Below are 17,161 nucleotides of genomic sequence, written 5' to 3' on the forward strand. Positions count from 1 at the left end.
AGTCTGTTTGAAGTTGTCGTTAAGGAAGTAGCGGAAGCCCTTTCTGTCAGAATTGGGTCGTTTCAGGTTGACTGTCGTTTCAGGCCTCCCGTTCAACCATGGGCGACTCGGAGCTGGAGTACACCATCGTCTTTCCCGATCCCACCGTCTCAGGTAATTCAGCCTGATTCACTTAGATCTTTTTCACAAGGGAACCTCCTCATGCGGCGTTTTGCCGAAACAGAGAGTAGCCTTAGGCTAATCAAGGATCGGAATCAGATTTAATATCACCGGCGCATCTGGTGAAACTCGTTAACTTTATGGCAGCAGCCGAGTGAAAATTTGAATTACATTAAGTTTACACCAACGGTCAAGATGGCGCCTGGGTACAACGTTCCTTCGGCCGACATCCGCTAGATAGATAATGAAACCATGTATTTCACTTCTTTTGTGTCTTTTACGTTTGTCTTTCATCTTGAATGTGTTTCCGGAACTGTTGGAGCCCCGTGATTTGAAGTTTGGAGACTATTACAGCGCTCCGTAGTCTCCCAAGAGAATTCCGAGAGGCAGAGGCTACGTGAGCGAAACTCAGGGCAAGAAGACCGCAGGATGGGCGTGAGCCGCTTAGCTGAACGTTGGTGCCCGCCCTTTGATCACTCCGCTGTCAGAGAGGGGAGACTGCCTTTTGATCGCCGGTGGGATCCCACTACCATGGAGAGGGGAAACTGCCTTTTGATCGCCGGTGGGATCCCACTACCATGGAGAGGGGAAACTGCCTTTTGATCGCCAGTGGGATCGCACTACCATAGAGAGGGGAAACTGCCTTTTGATCACCGGTGGGATCCCACTACCATGGAGAGGGGAAACTGCCTTTTGATCACCGGTGGGATCCCACTACCATGGAGAGGGGAAACTGCCTTTTGATCACCGGTGGGATCCCACTACCATGGAGAGGGGAAACTGCCTTTTGATCACCGGTGGGATCCCATTACCATGGAGAGGGGAAACTGCCTTTTGATCACCGGTGGGATCCCACTACCATAGAGAGGGGAAACCGCCTTTTGATCACCGGTGGGATCCCACTACCATGGAGAGGGGAAACTGCCTTTTGATCGCCGGTGGGATCGCACTACCATGGAGAGGGGAAACTGCCTTTTGATCGCCGGTGGGATCGTTCTGCTGTGGAGAGGGGAAACTGCCTTTTGATCGCCGGTGGGATCCCATTACCATGGAGAGGGGAAACTGCCTTTTGATTGCCGGTGGGATCGTTCTGCTGTGGAGAGGGGAGACTGCCTTTTGATCGCCGGTGGGATCGCACTACCATGGAGAGGGGAGACTGCCTTTTGATCGCCGGTGGGATCGCACTACCATGGAGAGGGGAAACTGCCTTTTGATCACCGGTGGGATCCCACTACCATGGAGAGGGGAAACTGCCTTTTGATCACCGGTGGGATCCCACTACCATGGAGAGGGGAAACTGCCTTTTGATCACCGGTGGGATCCCACTACCATAGAGAGGGGAAACCGCCTTTTGATCACCGGTGGGATCCCACTACCATGGAGAGGGGAAACTGCCTTTTGATCGCCGGTGGGATCCCATTACCATGGAGAGGGGAAACTGCCTTTTGATTGCCGGTGGGATCGTTCTGCTGTGGAGAGGGGAGACTGCCTTTTGATCGCCGGTGGGATCGCACTACCATGGAGAGGGGAAACTGCCTTTTGATCGCCGGTGGGATCGCACTACCATGGAGAGGGGAGACTGCCTTTTGATCGCTGGTGGGATCGCACTACCATGGAGAGGAGAGACTGCCTTTTGATCGCCGGTGGGATCGTTCTGCTGTGGAGAGGGGAGACTGCCTTTTAATAGCTGGGAGATTGCCCTGCTGCCGCGGAGGGAAAGGCCAACTGCTATGCCCAGAGAATGTTATCCAGGTTTTCTGCATTTTGGATATGGACTTGGAATATTAGACTTTTTTTCAGTAATTTAGTTTTTTTTAATATACTGTGTTTTTTGCTCGATCTTTGTGTGTGTGTGTGTGTGTGTGTGTGTGTGTGTGTGTGTGTGTGTGTGTGTGTGTGTGTGTGTGTGTGTGTATATATACACAGGGAAGGGGGATTTGGGTGTTGATGATTGTGCTGCCATTCTTTTCTTGGTTTTGCGGCTATCTGGAAAAGAAGAATTTCAGAGTGGTATACTTTGATAATAAATGAACTTTTGAACCTTTTTATTAAATAGTTAAATTTAAAATAAGTAGTGCAAAAAAAATAAACAAGTAGTGAGGTAGTGTTCATGAGTTCAATGTGCATTTAGAAGTCAGATGGCAGAGGGGAAGAAACTTACTGAATCACTGAGTGTGTGCTTTCAGGCTTTTGTACCTCCTTTCTGACGGTACAAGTGGAAAGAGGATATATCCTGGGTGATGGGAATCCTTAATGATGGATACTGCCTTCCTAAGGCACCACTCCTTGAAGATGTCATTAGATACTAAGGAGGCTGACTCACTGATGGAGCTGACTAAATTTACACGTTTCTGCAACTTACTTCGATTTTCTGCAGTAGCCCGGCCCTACCAGATGAATCAAGAGTCAAGGATCAAGGATAGACTTTTATTTGCAAAATACGTTTACATGTTTTAGGATTTTGCAGTAGTGTTGGCACAACATTCAACAATTATAAAAAATAAAGAATTATATAAAAATGAAGTTTGAGGCTAAAGGAATAATATTTGTATAAATACAAAAATAGCACTTGTAAAAAGTGTTTGCATGTTGTGACTGAGGTTATAGCTAGAGGGGAATGGGGGTAACTAGAACGGTTGATCAGATTACCTGCCTGGGGGAAGACACATTTAAGATGCCATGAAGTTTTTGGATGAATAGCTGTATAGTACTTTCCATAAGGGAGCTTTTAGAAAAGGTAGTTTGCCAGGTGGGTAGTGTATGCAATTTTTTTCCTGTCTAATTCTTTACCTTGGACACATACAAGTCCTACAGTGATGGCACCTAAAGCCCATGACCTCTTCTGCTGACCTGACAGTTTGCTGTAGTTTTGTATATTGTCAGAGGATGCTGTACCAAACCAGACAGTAATGGCAGATGTGAGGATGCTCTCTGTGGTGGCAGTGTAGAATTGAATTAATATATTCTGGGGAAGATAGAATTTTACCAACTGCCACAAAAAAGTACATCCCCTGCTAAACCTTTTTGTTAATGAAGGAGATATCATTCTCCCATGTGAGGTCCTGCAAAATAATAATGGTCAGGAACCTGAATGTTGAAACAGTGCTAACTGTACAGCTGTTGATGAGTGGGTGCAGAGGAGATACATTTCTCTTAAAGTCAAAATGTATCTCCATGGTTTTGAGGGCATTCAGCTCCAAGTTTTTAGTCCAGTAACAGTGATATTGTCTGCAAACTTGATCAGTATAACTGATTGTTCAACAGAGATGTTTATTAGCATGTAGAGAAAACAGGAGGGGAGAGAACACACCCCTGTGGCACACCAATGCTGACTGAGCAGGATGTGGAGATGTAGTTCATTGTCCAGGGCCAGGGAGCCTTTTTGCCAAGCTCAGCTTTGTAACACGGTAGCTGTGAGCTTCAACAGATCAGGGTTGTTTTGAGTAGTTAAAACTTCCAAACAATATTCTTTGTTCAGTGTCTTGTCATAAATGGAAACCAGTCTTCAGTTCTTAGTATAAATGACAAGCAATAGTCAGTCTGAAGTTAAAAGGATAGCTTTGCAAATAAACAGCACTCTATAGAGCATAGACTATTAGCCCACAGCGCAGGGCTGGTTGAAATGTTATGTTAATTGGCCGGTTTCAAACCAGACAACACTAGTTAAGTTATTTAATCCAAGAAAGCTTGCAGACCAGATTAATACTACCTCATCCAGGCCATGCCATCTTCTAGCAGCTATCATCAGGCAGGACGTATAGAAACTTGAAGTCCCACGCCACCAGATTCAAGCGCAGTTAATTCCCTTCAGTCATTCAGCTCTTGAAACAATGTGCACAACCCTAATCACTGTTCCAGTATAGCAATACCATAACCCATTGACCACTTTGCATACAGTGGACTTTGTCATTTTTTTGTTCTTATTATTGCCTTTCTTCTAAAAATTGTATATAGTGTTTAATCTGTGTTTATCTTGTGATTGTTGTGTCTAATGCTCTGTGCCTGTCATGCAGCTACAAGTTAAAATTTTACATGTACAGTACTTTTGCATATGACAACCATCTTGACTTTGACTTCAGCTTCTAGTATATTCAAGTGGCCCCTCAGTCGAATACTGAACTGAGTCTGGAGGAAATGGATGTGATGTTGAACAGTTTCACCGATGGCCTGCTCAGCTTACACCAAGTTTCAAGCATTCAACTTAGGAAACAATATATTTAGCATAATGGAATTTTACTGGGGGGAAAATTATCCTGTATAGACAAAATTACATAACTTATATTCTAGATGACCAACTACACCATCACAGGCCTGGGTTCCAACAGATGAAAAAGCAGTCATTTAGGGAAAGGTGTTAGACCTCCCAGAATCTGATGTACAGCTGATTCTGCTCCTGTTACCGGATCTAACTGGTGACTAGAGATCTTAACTACCCTCACGGTCCTGTGCCAGGAACTCCTGATTACTAAGATTCTACTAACAAAAATCAATGAGCTGAAACGTAAACTTCACTGAAGCAGATAGCTGAGTATTTCCAGCAATTTCAGGATATAATTTGGATTTCCACCATCCAATCCATTTTAATTTTCTAATGATTCACTGTCAGGACAAAAATTGCATGGTTCAGTACACTTAGACCATAAGACATAGGAGCAGAATTAGGCCATTCAGCCCATTGAGTCTGCTCTGCCATTCCATCTTGGCTGATCCTGGATCCCACGCAACCCCATTCACCTGCCCTCTCGCCATATCCTTTGATCCCCTGACTGATCAGGAAACGATCAACTTCCACCTTAAATATATGTACGGACTTGGCCTCCACTGCAGTCTGTGGCAGAGCATTCCATAGATGTAGAAACTTTCTGCCTTTTGTAGTGCCCTTTGATTTATCTTGTACTTATTGCTAATTTCCTTGTCAGTTGAGCAATCCATTCGCTCCAGATACTGCATTTTCGTATTTCTTACCTGACCACCTTGTAATATGATAGTTAACAAAAATTAGGATTTGGCAAAACAGAATTTTTGAGTATGTACTCTATTTGAACACAATCTAGTTTTTTTAAATCAATATCTCTCTATTTCTCTATTACTTTCTACCCTTTTGATTGTTTTGATTATGGATTGCTTTGCACAGTGTTACAGAATATACAAGTATATCTTTCAAAAGCCTGCAATTAGCAGGACAGACTTTCATTCCAGTAAAAGTTCAACTGCAGTTTGAATGCTTAAAATGAGAAGAGAATATTGTAACCAATTGATTACTATTACATTTTCTGTATCAGTCCATTTTAACAAACCTAGACCTATTCAGATTCCATTTTTTAATACCTGTATTGTTGAAAAGAGAATATATGATTTTGTGTATTTTAGACCTAAAAGAAGACCCAGTGACAATTCTGTTGGGTTGGGCTGGCTGCCAAGACAAGCATTTAGCAAAATACAGCTATATCTACAAAAATCAGGTTGGTGTTGTGGATTATGTTTTTTCAAAATTGTTCAAGGTACACCTGTAGTTAGTATGACAATATTTTTCAGATCGTATGTGTATACATTTTAAAGCTAAGTAAGACATTTGAATCCTCAGAGTAAGTAAGACAGACATCCATTTTTCCTTCCTACAATGACTGTTGACATTCAAACAAAATTTCCAGAAATCCCTAACAAACAGTTAAAATCTGTGATGAGTGTAATGTATGGCAAATTCTCTGGCAGTGACTGGTTAGCTGGGTAGTTATCAATCTGGAGCATTAACCCTGTTTTTCACTCATCACAATATAATCTAATCTGCTAAATATTTGCAGTTTATCTGTTTTCATTTCAGTTCCAACATCTGCAGCAGCTTCCTTTTTAGGGATATAAGGAAGAGGAATTGAGTATATCATTCACATTCCCACTATGTAAAGTTTCCACAAAAGGTTTTCACGGTTTCTTTATCTAATTAAATTAAATTGGTGTCCTCTGTTTACAGCCACTTGGAAATAACCCCTCTCTCCTTATTTACTCTATTTTGGGGTATTAAGATATCTTACTGATTTTTATGTGCTGGTATAATATTTTCAATATTGGAAGGAAGCAGTTCAGGTTATTATTTGAAATTATTAATATTCTAAGAATTTACAGCTTTTTTCTGTTATTTTCAACCAGAATTTTGCCCTTAGTTTCTAGAGACTGACAGTCAACTGAAACACTTATTATGTTTGTTTGCTGTGTTCATTTGATTCTGACAGCTCACAGTTTGGTACCATATGTCAAAATTTTCATTTTCTGTACTTTTACTATGCTGTTGTGAGTGAACCATTCCTCACTGGATTATATTTGGAGTATCACTTTAAATAGAGCTCAATTCCAAATTACAGCTGTTCTACATAAATGAGGTCTTCCATAGGTTGGTCAACTATCAATGTTACGTCCTAGTTGTGTATGTTGTTGGTGCAACACCATCAATCGATATAGAAGACAGTGTGCAGACTCGGCAGTACAATATTGAGGACAATCAGCTACCCATGCAGCGGCCTCCCCCTCTCCATGCAGCTGATGAATCCAACGGAACAGCAGAGGCTGATACAGTTTTGCATCAGCAAGAGATGCCAGTCAGCATTCAACCCAATGTAGGACTGTCTTGAGGACTGCAGCTCTGGATTTTTCCTTGTCTTTACTCCCAAAACTTCCTCCATGAATGGGTATAGCCACAAGGCAGTAGAGGTTTGAGGTCAGAGTTTTCTCACTCCTAAATGCTGCCAAGCACAACTGACAAGCCTCATCTGCCTGAGCGACTGGGTTTAAGGTGCCAGTAACCCATCATTACCTGTTGCATGTCAGTAGAAATAGTTCTGCTGGGCTTAGTAGCTAAAACGTGAATGTCAGGAGCTGGGTGTGGCTGCCAGAGGCTATTTGAGACACCTGCTATTGGGAGTATTTAATATGTAGTGGGAGCTTATTCCATTCCCCCCTCCCCAACCCCAGCTACGATAACCTTAAGGAACCTCTTCAAAAAAAGTAGGATTATTCTAACCTTTAATATTGCTCCTGCTCTGTAATTTGAAGTTCTTGCTCATTTAAGGTAGATTCTTAAGGTACTTTTATGATAGAATCACAAGGATGGTTACATATGGAAATCAGTTATGCAGAAAGAGGAGGTGCATTAATGTTTATATTAGGCAGTTATTGGTGCATAAAATGTTTTGCCATGAGGCAGATCCAATAATATGCTTTGAGGGGAAAATAGAGGAATATCAAAGCAGAGACATTAACTTTGACTTATTTTTGTTTTGTTTTGTGGAGTACGATTGTTCAATTATATTATGTGTACCCCTATCTCATAGTTTTCTAGTAGTAATTGAGAAAGTAGCAGGAATGAAGATGTCATACTCTAACTGTAAAGGGGTTTGGTTTGGTGGAGTGTAGTTTAATATATTTAATATAATGTATACAGTATACATTCTCGGTCTCCTGAAACTCTCACTCTCCACAGACATCCTCTAAACAGAATGAATGACAGACAAAAAAACCATAAGAACTCCAAAGACCCCTACCCCATCCCATGCACAAGCAGCATCAATTGTCCCCCTTCTCCTGCCCCCACTTGTTCTAGTATCAAGCATCAGCATGCACACCACCCACCATGCATACAACAGCAAAGCCCCCAAAGAGAGACCATGGTCTACATTACATTAAAACTAACTGTTCGCTCCAACATTTCAGCATCCCATAGGCGCTGTCTCTCTCTCTCTCACTAACGATGGAGAGGCAGATATCTCCTTCCGCATCAAGAGGGGGGACGAGCAGTCACTCTTTCAATGTTACAGTCGTCTGAAGCATTGTTTTTGTTTCAAGCTTCCCAACTTGAGAATCAGCAGCAAACTCTTACTCACCATTGAGTGTGTGTGTGAGAGGGAGAGAGAGATCACGTGCAAAGGCCTCCAAAAGCTGCTCACACTGTCTTCCATGTTCCAGCTCCCACTATACTTCAGTTCAAGACACCAACAAGAATTCATGTCCATAGGGCCACACAAGTCTGCGCCCCAAAGGTGCCTGACTTCAGGCCAAACCTGGACATATCGAAAAACGCTGCTGATCGGCAAGCAAGAAGTACGGAAACGTGTCATCATGCAGGACCGCAGTTTGAGTGTCACTGTAGATCAAATACCCCAACAGGTCTCCAGCCACCCTGCAAAGGAAAATAGGGACATTAGAAGAGGAAGAATTTAACTGTTACGGTTTTGGGTTTTTTCTTAAAAAGGATATATTTTCCATAGAAGAGTAGCAAAAGAGTCATTGGACTGGTTCCAGAAATTCTTTTATTTACTGGACATTCTTTCAACAGAGGTGTACCTTCTATAGAGGAGATGCTATGGAAACCTATTAAAAATTTTGCAGGAAGGATGAGTTCTGAAACAGTAAGTCACTTAGAGAAAAGATAGGCAATTGGGACAGAGATGATAAGAAATTTCTTCATTGAGAAGATGGGCAAGTCTTTGGAATTCTCTACACTGAAGGACTGTGAAGGCTCTGTTATTGAATTCATTCAAACAAGGTTTGTGTAGATTTCTGAATATTATGGAAATCAAGGGACGTGAAGAAAACAGGAAAATGGCAGTGACATAGAAAACCAGGCAAAGGCTGTAAAGAATAGTAGACAGGTTCAAAGGGCTTCTCTATGATCTTCTCCTGCTTCTAATGTTTATGTTCTTAGTCCTGTTCATTTTATTTTTTATCCACCTGATCGCAACTCTCCTCAAAACGTAACATTCCCCATTATCCATGTTATGTTTTCCCCAAAGATCTTATAAAAACAAGAGCTGACCTTTTGCACCTAAGTTTCTAAACTAGTTCTTCATCTTTTGGTCTGCTATTTAGAAATTGGTTTTCTCAGAAGATTGGAAAGCAATCTGTGTCCCAGAAATTTGCCAGGAGGCTTGTTAAAAGATTCACCTGACTCCACTTTTATTGAGATGATGAAGGCAGGGCAATAAGCATTGTCCATATGGACTTTAGTAAGGCATTTAACATGATTCCAAATAGTAGGTTGGTCTAGGAATAAAGGCAGATGGAATTCAAGATGAGCTGGCTAAATGGAGCCAAAATTTGCATGGTGATAGATGACAGAGGGTGGCGGGAAGATGCTTTTCTGATTAGAAGTCTGTGGTCACTGTTCTTGCAAAAGAAGCTGTGCTGGAACTCTGCATGTGTATTGTTTGTATTAATGACTTGTTTGTGAACGTAGGAGGTATGATTAGTAAGTCTGCAATGACACGGAAGGTAGGGATGTTATGGACAGTGAGGAAGGTTGGCCAAGGACAAGGATATTGATCAGATGGAAAGTTGGGTGGAGCATTGCAGATGTAATTAAAACCTGACAAAAGTTAGGTGATGAAATTTTGGAACTCTCATAGGGTAGATGTGCAGTAAATGGTCAGGTGCTAAAGAATGTTGATGAAAAGAGAGACTTTAGGTTTCAAGTTACTAGTTTATGACATAAAGTATAAAAATTGTTATGTTGCAACTTTACAATCCACAGTTAGACTGTACTTGAAGTAATGTGTGAAGTTCCAGTCACCACACTATAGGAAGATGTGGTGAACTGGAGAGTGTGCAGTGGCAATTCACCAGCATGTATCCTAGAATGGAGAACTTCATTTATGGAGACAGATGGAGAAGCTGGGTATGTTTCCTTGGAGGCAAGGAGCTGAGGAGAGATCTGATAGTGATTGATGTATTATACAAGGCACAGAAAGGTTAGGTAGAATCATTTTTACCATTTACAATAGTGGTGTCAAAAACAATTGGACATGGGTTAAGGTGAGAAGGAGCTTTGAAGATGATTTAAGGAGAATTTTTTAAAAATATAGTAAATAGTTGGTATCTGGAACTTGCTTTCAGTGCAGGTGGTGGTGTCAGATACAGTCATCACAGTTAAGAGACACTTAGATCGAACCTTAAATGATACAGGTCTAGTGTGGGCAAATGCGATTAGTGTAAATGGACAAAATAGTCAGTGGTGGGCTGAAAGACCTATTTCTATCCATATAACACAATGATTCTATGACTGAAGATGCTGATCACTTGAATAAAACTATCCATAGTATAACAGATATGACTCTTTCATTAGGCTATTTATGGTGGGAGTTATTTTCAATTGTTTTTCAACAATAAAAAAATTAGTTATTTACCACATTATTATTTCCACCCCCCCCCCACCACTCTCCAAGCTGCATCTGAGAGGCTCAATCTTAGAGCATTTTAAACCAATGAACATTCCGTTTTTGCTTTATTTCTGAGATATTGAAAATCCTTGGTTATTATGAAGTTGTGTCATCTTTTCATCTCTTAAACAACATATTCACCAAGAAATTGTAATGGATGTTTTCTATGTCATCTATTGAAATATTTTTTTAAACTTTTGTTGCAGGGCTGTGTAGTTCTCAGGTATCCTACTCCATGGCAACAGATATTTTTCCCTGGAATCCTCAGTAAAAATCTCCATTACACAGCAAGAAAACTACTAGATCTTCTGTTTGACATCGGCATAGAAGAGCATCCGATTTTGTTCCATGTTTTTAGTAATGCTGGTAGCATGCTATATTGCCAGATTGTTGAACTTTTTAACCAAACTGAAACTAAGTATGCGACGTTAAATGTTGTAGGGGCTATTTTTGATAGTGCACCTGGAGATAAGAACTTGCTAGGTGGTATTCGTGCTCTGAATACAGTTTTGAGTCCTTCCATCAACATTTTTGTAAGGTGCTTTGCTATTCTTATTTTCACATCGACTGCATTCTTTCGGGTTTTGTTCTATCCAGTCACGCGATTTATTTCCCTGTCGTTCTATGATGCTTTGAAAGCAGAACCTTCAAGATGGCCTCAACTTTTCTTGTATTCAAAAGCAGATGAAATAATTTCTTACAAAGATATCGAGAGAATGATCAAAGCTAGAAAGTTGTTAAATATTGAAGTGCAATCTATGGATTTTATCACTTCACAGCATGTAAGCCATTTTAAAATGTTTCCTGATAAGTATTCCAGCAAGTGCATCAGTTTCTTTAAGAGATGCATTCAGCTACATTTGATTGATTCTTTGAGAAAGAATTTAATGCAATGAGAAAGTCATAGCCCAATGCAGCAAATACGTTGTTCCAATTGGCTTCAGTGCATTTGGTTTGTGGGTGGGTGGGGGTGTTGGGTTGGCACAAGAGGGAAGGAGAAAGAAAGGATATGATATAGATCAGTGTCCTATACCAGAATTGTTACTTAACATTTGCTGGAACATTCCCATGTTAATTTTAACAAATTTATCAAGCTGCTGATGTTTATTGTTTTGATTCTGATTTACAAAAGCTATTTTATTAAGGTTTTGGAGGCTCTCAGCACCCAGCCAGCTTGTCAGCATCTTCAAGAATTGGGTGACAAAGTGAGGTAGACTAAAGTTCTTCTCAGTTCTTGTGGTGGACTACATATACCTGTCTGGACACGCCCCCCCCACCCCTGCTGACTGCTCCTGTGGCTCCTCCCACGGACCCCGGTAGAAAGGCGATTGGAGACACAGCCCCGGCCTCAGTCTCCAGGGTGTAGTGTGGTGGTCAATTGCTGCTTGTTCTTTCTTCCAGCCAATAAAAGCCTATATCTCGCCACACGTCTCCGAGAGTTATTGATGGTGCATCAGTTCTCAACAGCTCTTGGCTCAGATATGTCAATTTAAGATGGTTTAATACCACTTCCTGTACGTAAGTGAAAAGTCGAATGAAATAATTGTTACTCTGGATCCGATGCAGCACAAAAAAAAATCACAATAAGATAAAGAACACAATAAACAAATATATAAGATAGCTTGTATACATAGATCGATTGTGTGTCCATAAGGTAACTGACAAAAGATGATAAAGTAGTGGTGGTTGGGTGCATGGAGGGGTGGTTTAGTGGGCGGAGGTGTCAATCAACCATGCTGCTTGGGGAAAGTAACTGTTTTTCAGTCTGGTGGTCCTGACATGGATGCCGTGTAGCCTCCTCTCTGATGGAAGTGGGACAAACAGTCCATGTGTAGAGTAGGTGGGATTCATCATGATACTAGTCCTTTCCCAGCACCTTTCTGTATACATATCCTGACGGCAGGTAGACTGGTGCCGCTGATGTACTGGGCAGTTTTTTTAAATTATTATTGATTTTTTTAATGCATTTTCTACAATACTACAAATTTTAAAAAAACCCAAACCAAAATAAAAAATTAATACAGTGCAAAATAAACATACAATAATATAATACAAAAAAGATCATTGAGAAAGCACCCAAATTGAAGTCATGTAAAGTTAGTATCCTCCCCAAGCCCCACAACAACAAAAAAAACTCCAGACCAACCACAACACAATATAGAGAATATAAATCAGGACATTCAAACCCCAAAACTGTAAATACACTTGAAAACAGAAGATAATAATGCCTACTACCAAAAAAAAAAGAGCTGAAAGTAAGGGAATGAAAAAAAAACCTTAATTAAGAGGAAAGTTATGAAAGTACTCAATAAAAGGTCCCCAGACCTTATGAAACTTTATATCCGAATTAAGAATTGAATAATGAATTTTTTCAAGGTCTAAACAGGACATAATATCATTAAGCCATTGAGCATGTGTGGGTGGGGCAACATCTCTCCATCTAAGGAGGATTAGACGTCTAGCCAGGAGAGAAGCAAAAGATAATATTCGACACTTAGTCGAACTCAAACGTATATCTGTCTCACCCAAAAAACCAAACAGAGCAATTAAAGGGTTAGGTTCTAAGTGGTGATTCAGAATACAGAATAAAGTTATAAAAACATCTTTCCAAAATTTCTCTAAACTAGGACAGGACCAGTACATATGAATAAGAGAAGCCTCGCCCCTTTTGCATTTATCACAAAGAGGATTAATATCGGTAAAATCGAGATAATTTAGATTTGGACATATGGGCTCTATGAACAATCTTAAACTGTAAAAGGCAATGGCGAGCACAAAGAGAGGTTGAATTAACCGATTTGAGAATGGAGTCCCAAATCTCATCAGATAAAGAGATATTTAAATCATGCTCCCAAGCCATTCTAATTATATCCACAGGGGCACGCCGTAAGAATGCTAATTTATCGTGAATAAATGATATTAAACCTTTACCCAGTGGATTAATAGAAAGAAATAAATCCATAACATTTTTCTCGGGCATTTCAGGGAAGTTAGGAATTAAAGGATTGCTAAAGTGTCTAATTTGGAGATATCTAAAAAAATGGGCATTAGGCAGATTGAACTTAGCAGAGAGCTGTTAAAAGGATGCGAAGCGATTATCGATAAAAAGATCTTCAAAATGTCTAATGCCCTTCCTATACCAATCATAGAATGTTGAGTCATACATAGTAGGTAAAAAAAGGTGATTATGTAAGATAGGACTAGAAAGGGAAAAACCATAAAAACCATAAAATTTCCTAAACTGGGCCCATATTCGCAAAGTGTGTCTGACAAGAGGATTAACAATTAGTCTAGACAAACTACTAGGGAGTGCAGAGCCAAGAAGTGCACAAATAGATAAATCTTTAGTGGAATTCAACTCCATTGCCACCCAATTAGGGCACTCGGGTTGGCTATGAAAAAAAGACCAAAAGGTAGTACAACGCATGTTAGCTGCCCAGTAATATAAACGAAAGTTAGGTAAGGCCATGCCACCCTCTTTTTTAGATTTCTGAAGATAAACTTTATTAATTCTAGAATGCTTATTCTTCCACAGATATGACAAAATAATAGAGTCTAAGGAATCAAAAAAGGTTTTAGGAATAAAAATTAGGATAGATTGAAATAAATATAAAAATTTAGGGAGAACATACATTTTAACAACATTAATACGACCTACCAAGGACATAGATAGAGGTGACCATTGTGACAGACTCTGTTTTGTAGTATATAAAAGATTGGCAAAATTTTCACGAAAAAGATCTTTAAACTTCCTTGTAACTGTAATCCCAAGGTAAGTAAATTGATTATGAACTACTTTAAAGGGGAGGTCACGAAATGCTAATTCTTGTGCTTCTTTATTAATTGGGAAAAGTTCACTCTTATGTAAATTAAATTTATAGCCAGAAAACTGGCTAAACTGATCAAGAAGTGAAAACATTGGAGGTAAGGACGTGGATGGATTTGAAAGAAAAAGTAATAAATCATCAGCATAAAGAGAAACTTTATGCTCAACACCCCCCCCCCCCCCCTCCAGATCCCGGTCAGTTCAGGACAGCTTCGGAATGCTATCGCCAGAGGTTCTATAGCCAAATCAAAGAGAAAGGGACTTAAAGGTCATCCTTGACGGGTGCCACGTTTGAGGTTAAATAACTGGGATTGCTGAAAATTAGTCAAAACAGAGGTGGTAGGACACAGATACAGCAATTTGATCCAAGAGATAAAACTTTGACCAAAGTCAAATTTTTCTAAAACTGCAAAGAGGTAGTTCCACTCTATACGATCAAATGCCTTCTCCGCATCAAGAGAAATAACGCATTCAGGAATCCCAGTTGAAGGTGAATATAAAATGTTAAATAAACGCCAAATGTTAAAAAAAGGAAGACGGTTTTTAATAAAACCAGTTTGATCATCAGAAATAATAGAGGGAATAACTGTTTCTAATCTATGAGCCAAAACTTTGGCCAAGATTTTAACATCAACATTAAGCAAAGAAATCAGCCTGTACGAGGAACACTCTGTTGGGTCTTTACCCTTTTTTAATAAAAGAATAATAGATGCCTCATTAAAAGAGGGTGGCAATTTACCATAATTAAACGAGTCAGATAGTACTGAGAGTAACTGAGGAGAAAGGAGTGAAGAGAATGATTTATAAAATTCTACAGGGAACCCATCAGGTCCAGGAGATTTTCCTGAAGACAATGCAGAAATTGCAAAAGATATTTCTTCTGATGATATAGGCTCATTAAGTTTTGCTTTAAAATCAGATGAAAGCGAAGGAATATTCAGATTATTTAAGAAAAGATCAACAGAAATATTCTCATTCAGAGATTCAGAGGAATAAAGCCGAGAGTAAAAATTTTTAAATATGTCATTGATTTCTAAGTGATCCGATGTAAAATCCCCATTCTCCTTCCGGATCTTTGTAATATGTTGTTTAGCTTTAGAATGCCTCAGCTGATTAACTAGAAATTTACCAGATTTGTCACCATGAATATAAAAGTGACTCTTACTTTCAAGAAGTTGGTGTTCAACAGGTTGAGTAGACAGAAGATCAAATTTAGTTTGAAGTTCTACATGCTTCTTGTATAATTCAGGATTATTACGGTAGTTTGAGCAGACAATTGATCTAATTCTTTAATCTGATTAATTAGGTCTAATCGATCTATACGGGACTTTCTATTAAGATTTGCTGTATAAGAGATTATTTGACCCCTCAAATATGCTTTCATGGCATCCCAGACAATCTGGGATGACATTTCAGATGATGTATTAGTGTTAAAATAAAAAGTTATCTGATCCTTAATAAATTTTAGAAAATCATCATCGGATAATAAAGTCGAGTTAAAACGCCAGTGTTTATTCCTCTGAGGGAGACCAGGAAAGTTTAAAGACAAAGTAATTGGGGCATGATCAGAAATCAGTATACTCTGATAATCACAAGAATAGACAAATGGAATAAAATGATTATCAAGTAAAAAATAGTCAATTCTAGTAAAGGTATGGTGAACATGTGAAAAAAAAAGAATAATCTCTCTCAGTGGGATGAAGGAAACGCCATATATCTGAGATACCATAATTAGAAAAAAAAGAGTGAATAGCTAAAGCAGATTTAGTAGGTGATCTAGTAACAGAGGACGATTGATCCAAATTAGGATCTAACCAACAATTAAAGTCGCCACCCAGTATAAGAGAATATGAGTTTAAATCTGGTAGTGAGGAGAAAAAACTTTCAAAAAAATTAACATAATCAAAATTGGGAGCATACAGGTTTGCTAGTACAACTTTAGTATTATATAATTTACCAGAAACGATAATAAAATGGCCATTTGTATCAGATATCTTATGGAGTTCAAAAGGAATATTTGAATTAATAAGGATGGAAACCCCCCTAGCTTTGGCGGCAAAGGATGAATGAAAATGTTGACCCACCCACTTTGATAAAAGCCAAGAATTATCAAAACTACGAATATGAGTTTCTTGAAGGAAAGCAATGTCAGCTTTGAGTTGTTTAATATGAGAGAAGACCTTTCTTCTTTTAACAGGATGATTCAATCCCTTTACATTCCAGCTCACAAATTTAAGTGTATTAACCATTATCAATAGAAGGTAGCAGGCATATAAAAAATCAAACAGTACAATAACAGTCTGGGAGCAAAAATGTAAACATAAATCAGTAGAATCAGGACAGAGACATGTCCTGAATAACAAGGGAAAACAAAAGAAAAGTGAGTAGTGTTGGAACTGGAGAACCCACCCCATCCTCGCAACCCAAAACTAGACGGCTACCCAAAAAAGCAGCTAGCTCTACAAAAAATATTAACCCAAAAATGACTTCCAGTTCCGTATCGTTAACAAAGGTTCCATATATATAATATAGCAAATAATAGCTAATTTATGCACTAGAGAGCAAAATTACAAATAGGAACAACTTCATCAGAAAAGGTATAAAACAAATACAAAAAAAATCAGAAAAGAAAACTAACCTACCCGTGAAACTATGAAAGATTGAAAGAAAAAAAAAATTTTAAAGGGGGGGAGAAAAGGGGAAATTATAAATTTAAAGAGAGTACTTATCAGCCGTTTACAAAAAAAAGCAAATCTTATATTATAAATCAACCAACAGGGAGGCCTTCAATAAAAAACTCCAAGCCTCCAAAACAAATTAAGATCAATTGTAGTTCTCTATAGATAAAGTTATACAGAAGTAAAATAAATTACACAGGTAAAATCTAAAAGTCCGCAGGGAAACATTAAACTTAAATCATCTATTTAGGAAAAACGCACCAAGTCCAGGGAGAGATTAACTAGAGCCCTTAGAA

At 39.2% G+C, this 17,161-nt stretch overlaps 1 protein-coding gene across 2 annotated transcripts; it reads left to right on the forward strand.

Annotated features, from left to right (window-relative positions):
- The first annotated feature begins 17 nt into the window (after nucleotides 1–17).
- tmem53 (transmembrane protein 53) lies at nucleotides 18–11,784 on the forward strand. 2 transcript variants are annotated; one of them, XM_073062989.1, is made up of 3 exons: nucleotides 18–153; nucleotides 5,530–5,621; nucleotides 10,568–11,784. In XM_073062989.1, exons 1-3 carry the CDS (start codon nucleotides 99–101, stop codon nucleotides 11,255–11,257), a joined length of 837 nt encoding a protein of 278 aa, XP_072919090.1. In that variant the 5' UTR covers nucleotides 18–98; the 3' UTR covers nucleotides 11,258–11,784. The 2 variants fall into 2 exon arrangements, with proteins under 2 accessions (XP_072919090.1, XP_072919091.1); XM_073062990.1 differs by lacking the exon at nucleotides 18–153 and adding an exon at nucleotides 185–1,911.
- The last annotated feature ends 5,377 nt before the right edge of the window (nucleotides 11,785–17,161 follow it).

This window comes from Hemitrygon akajei, chromosome 12, assembly GCF_048418815.1.
Source record: "Hemitrygon akajei chromosome 12, sHemAka1.3, whole genome shotgun sequence".
Classification (NCBI taxonomy): Eukaryota; Metazoa; Chordata; class Chondrichthyes; order Myliobatiformes; family Dasyatidae; genus Hemitrygon; species Hemitrygon akajei.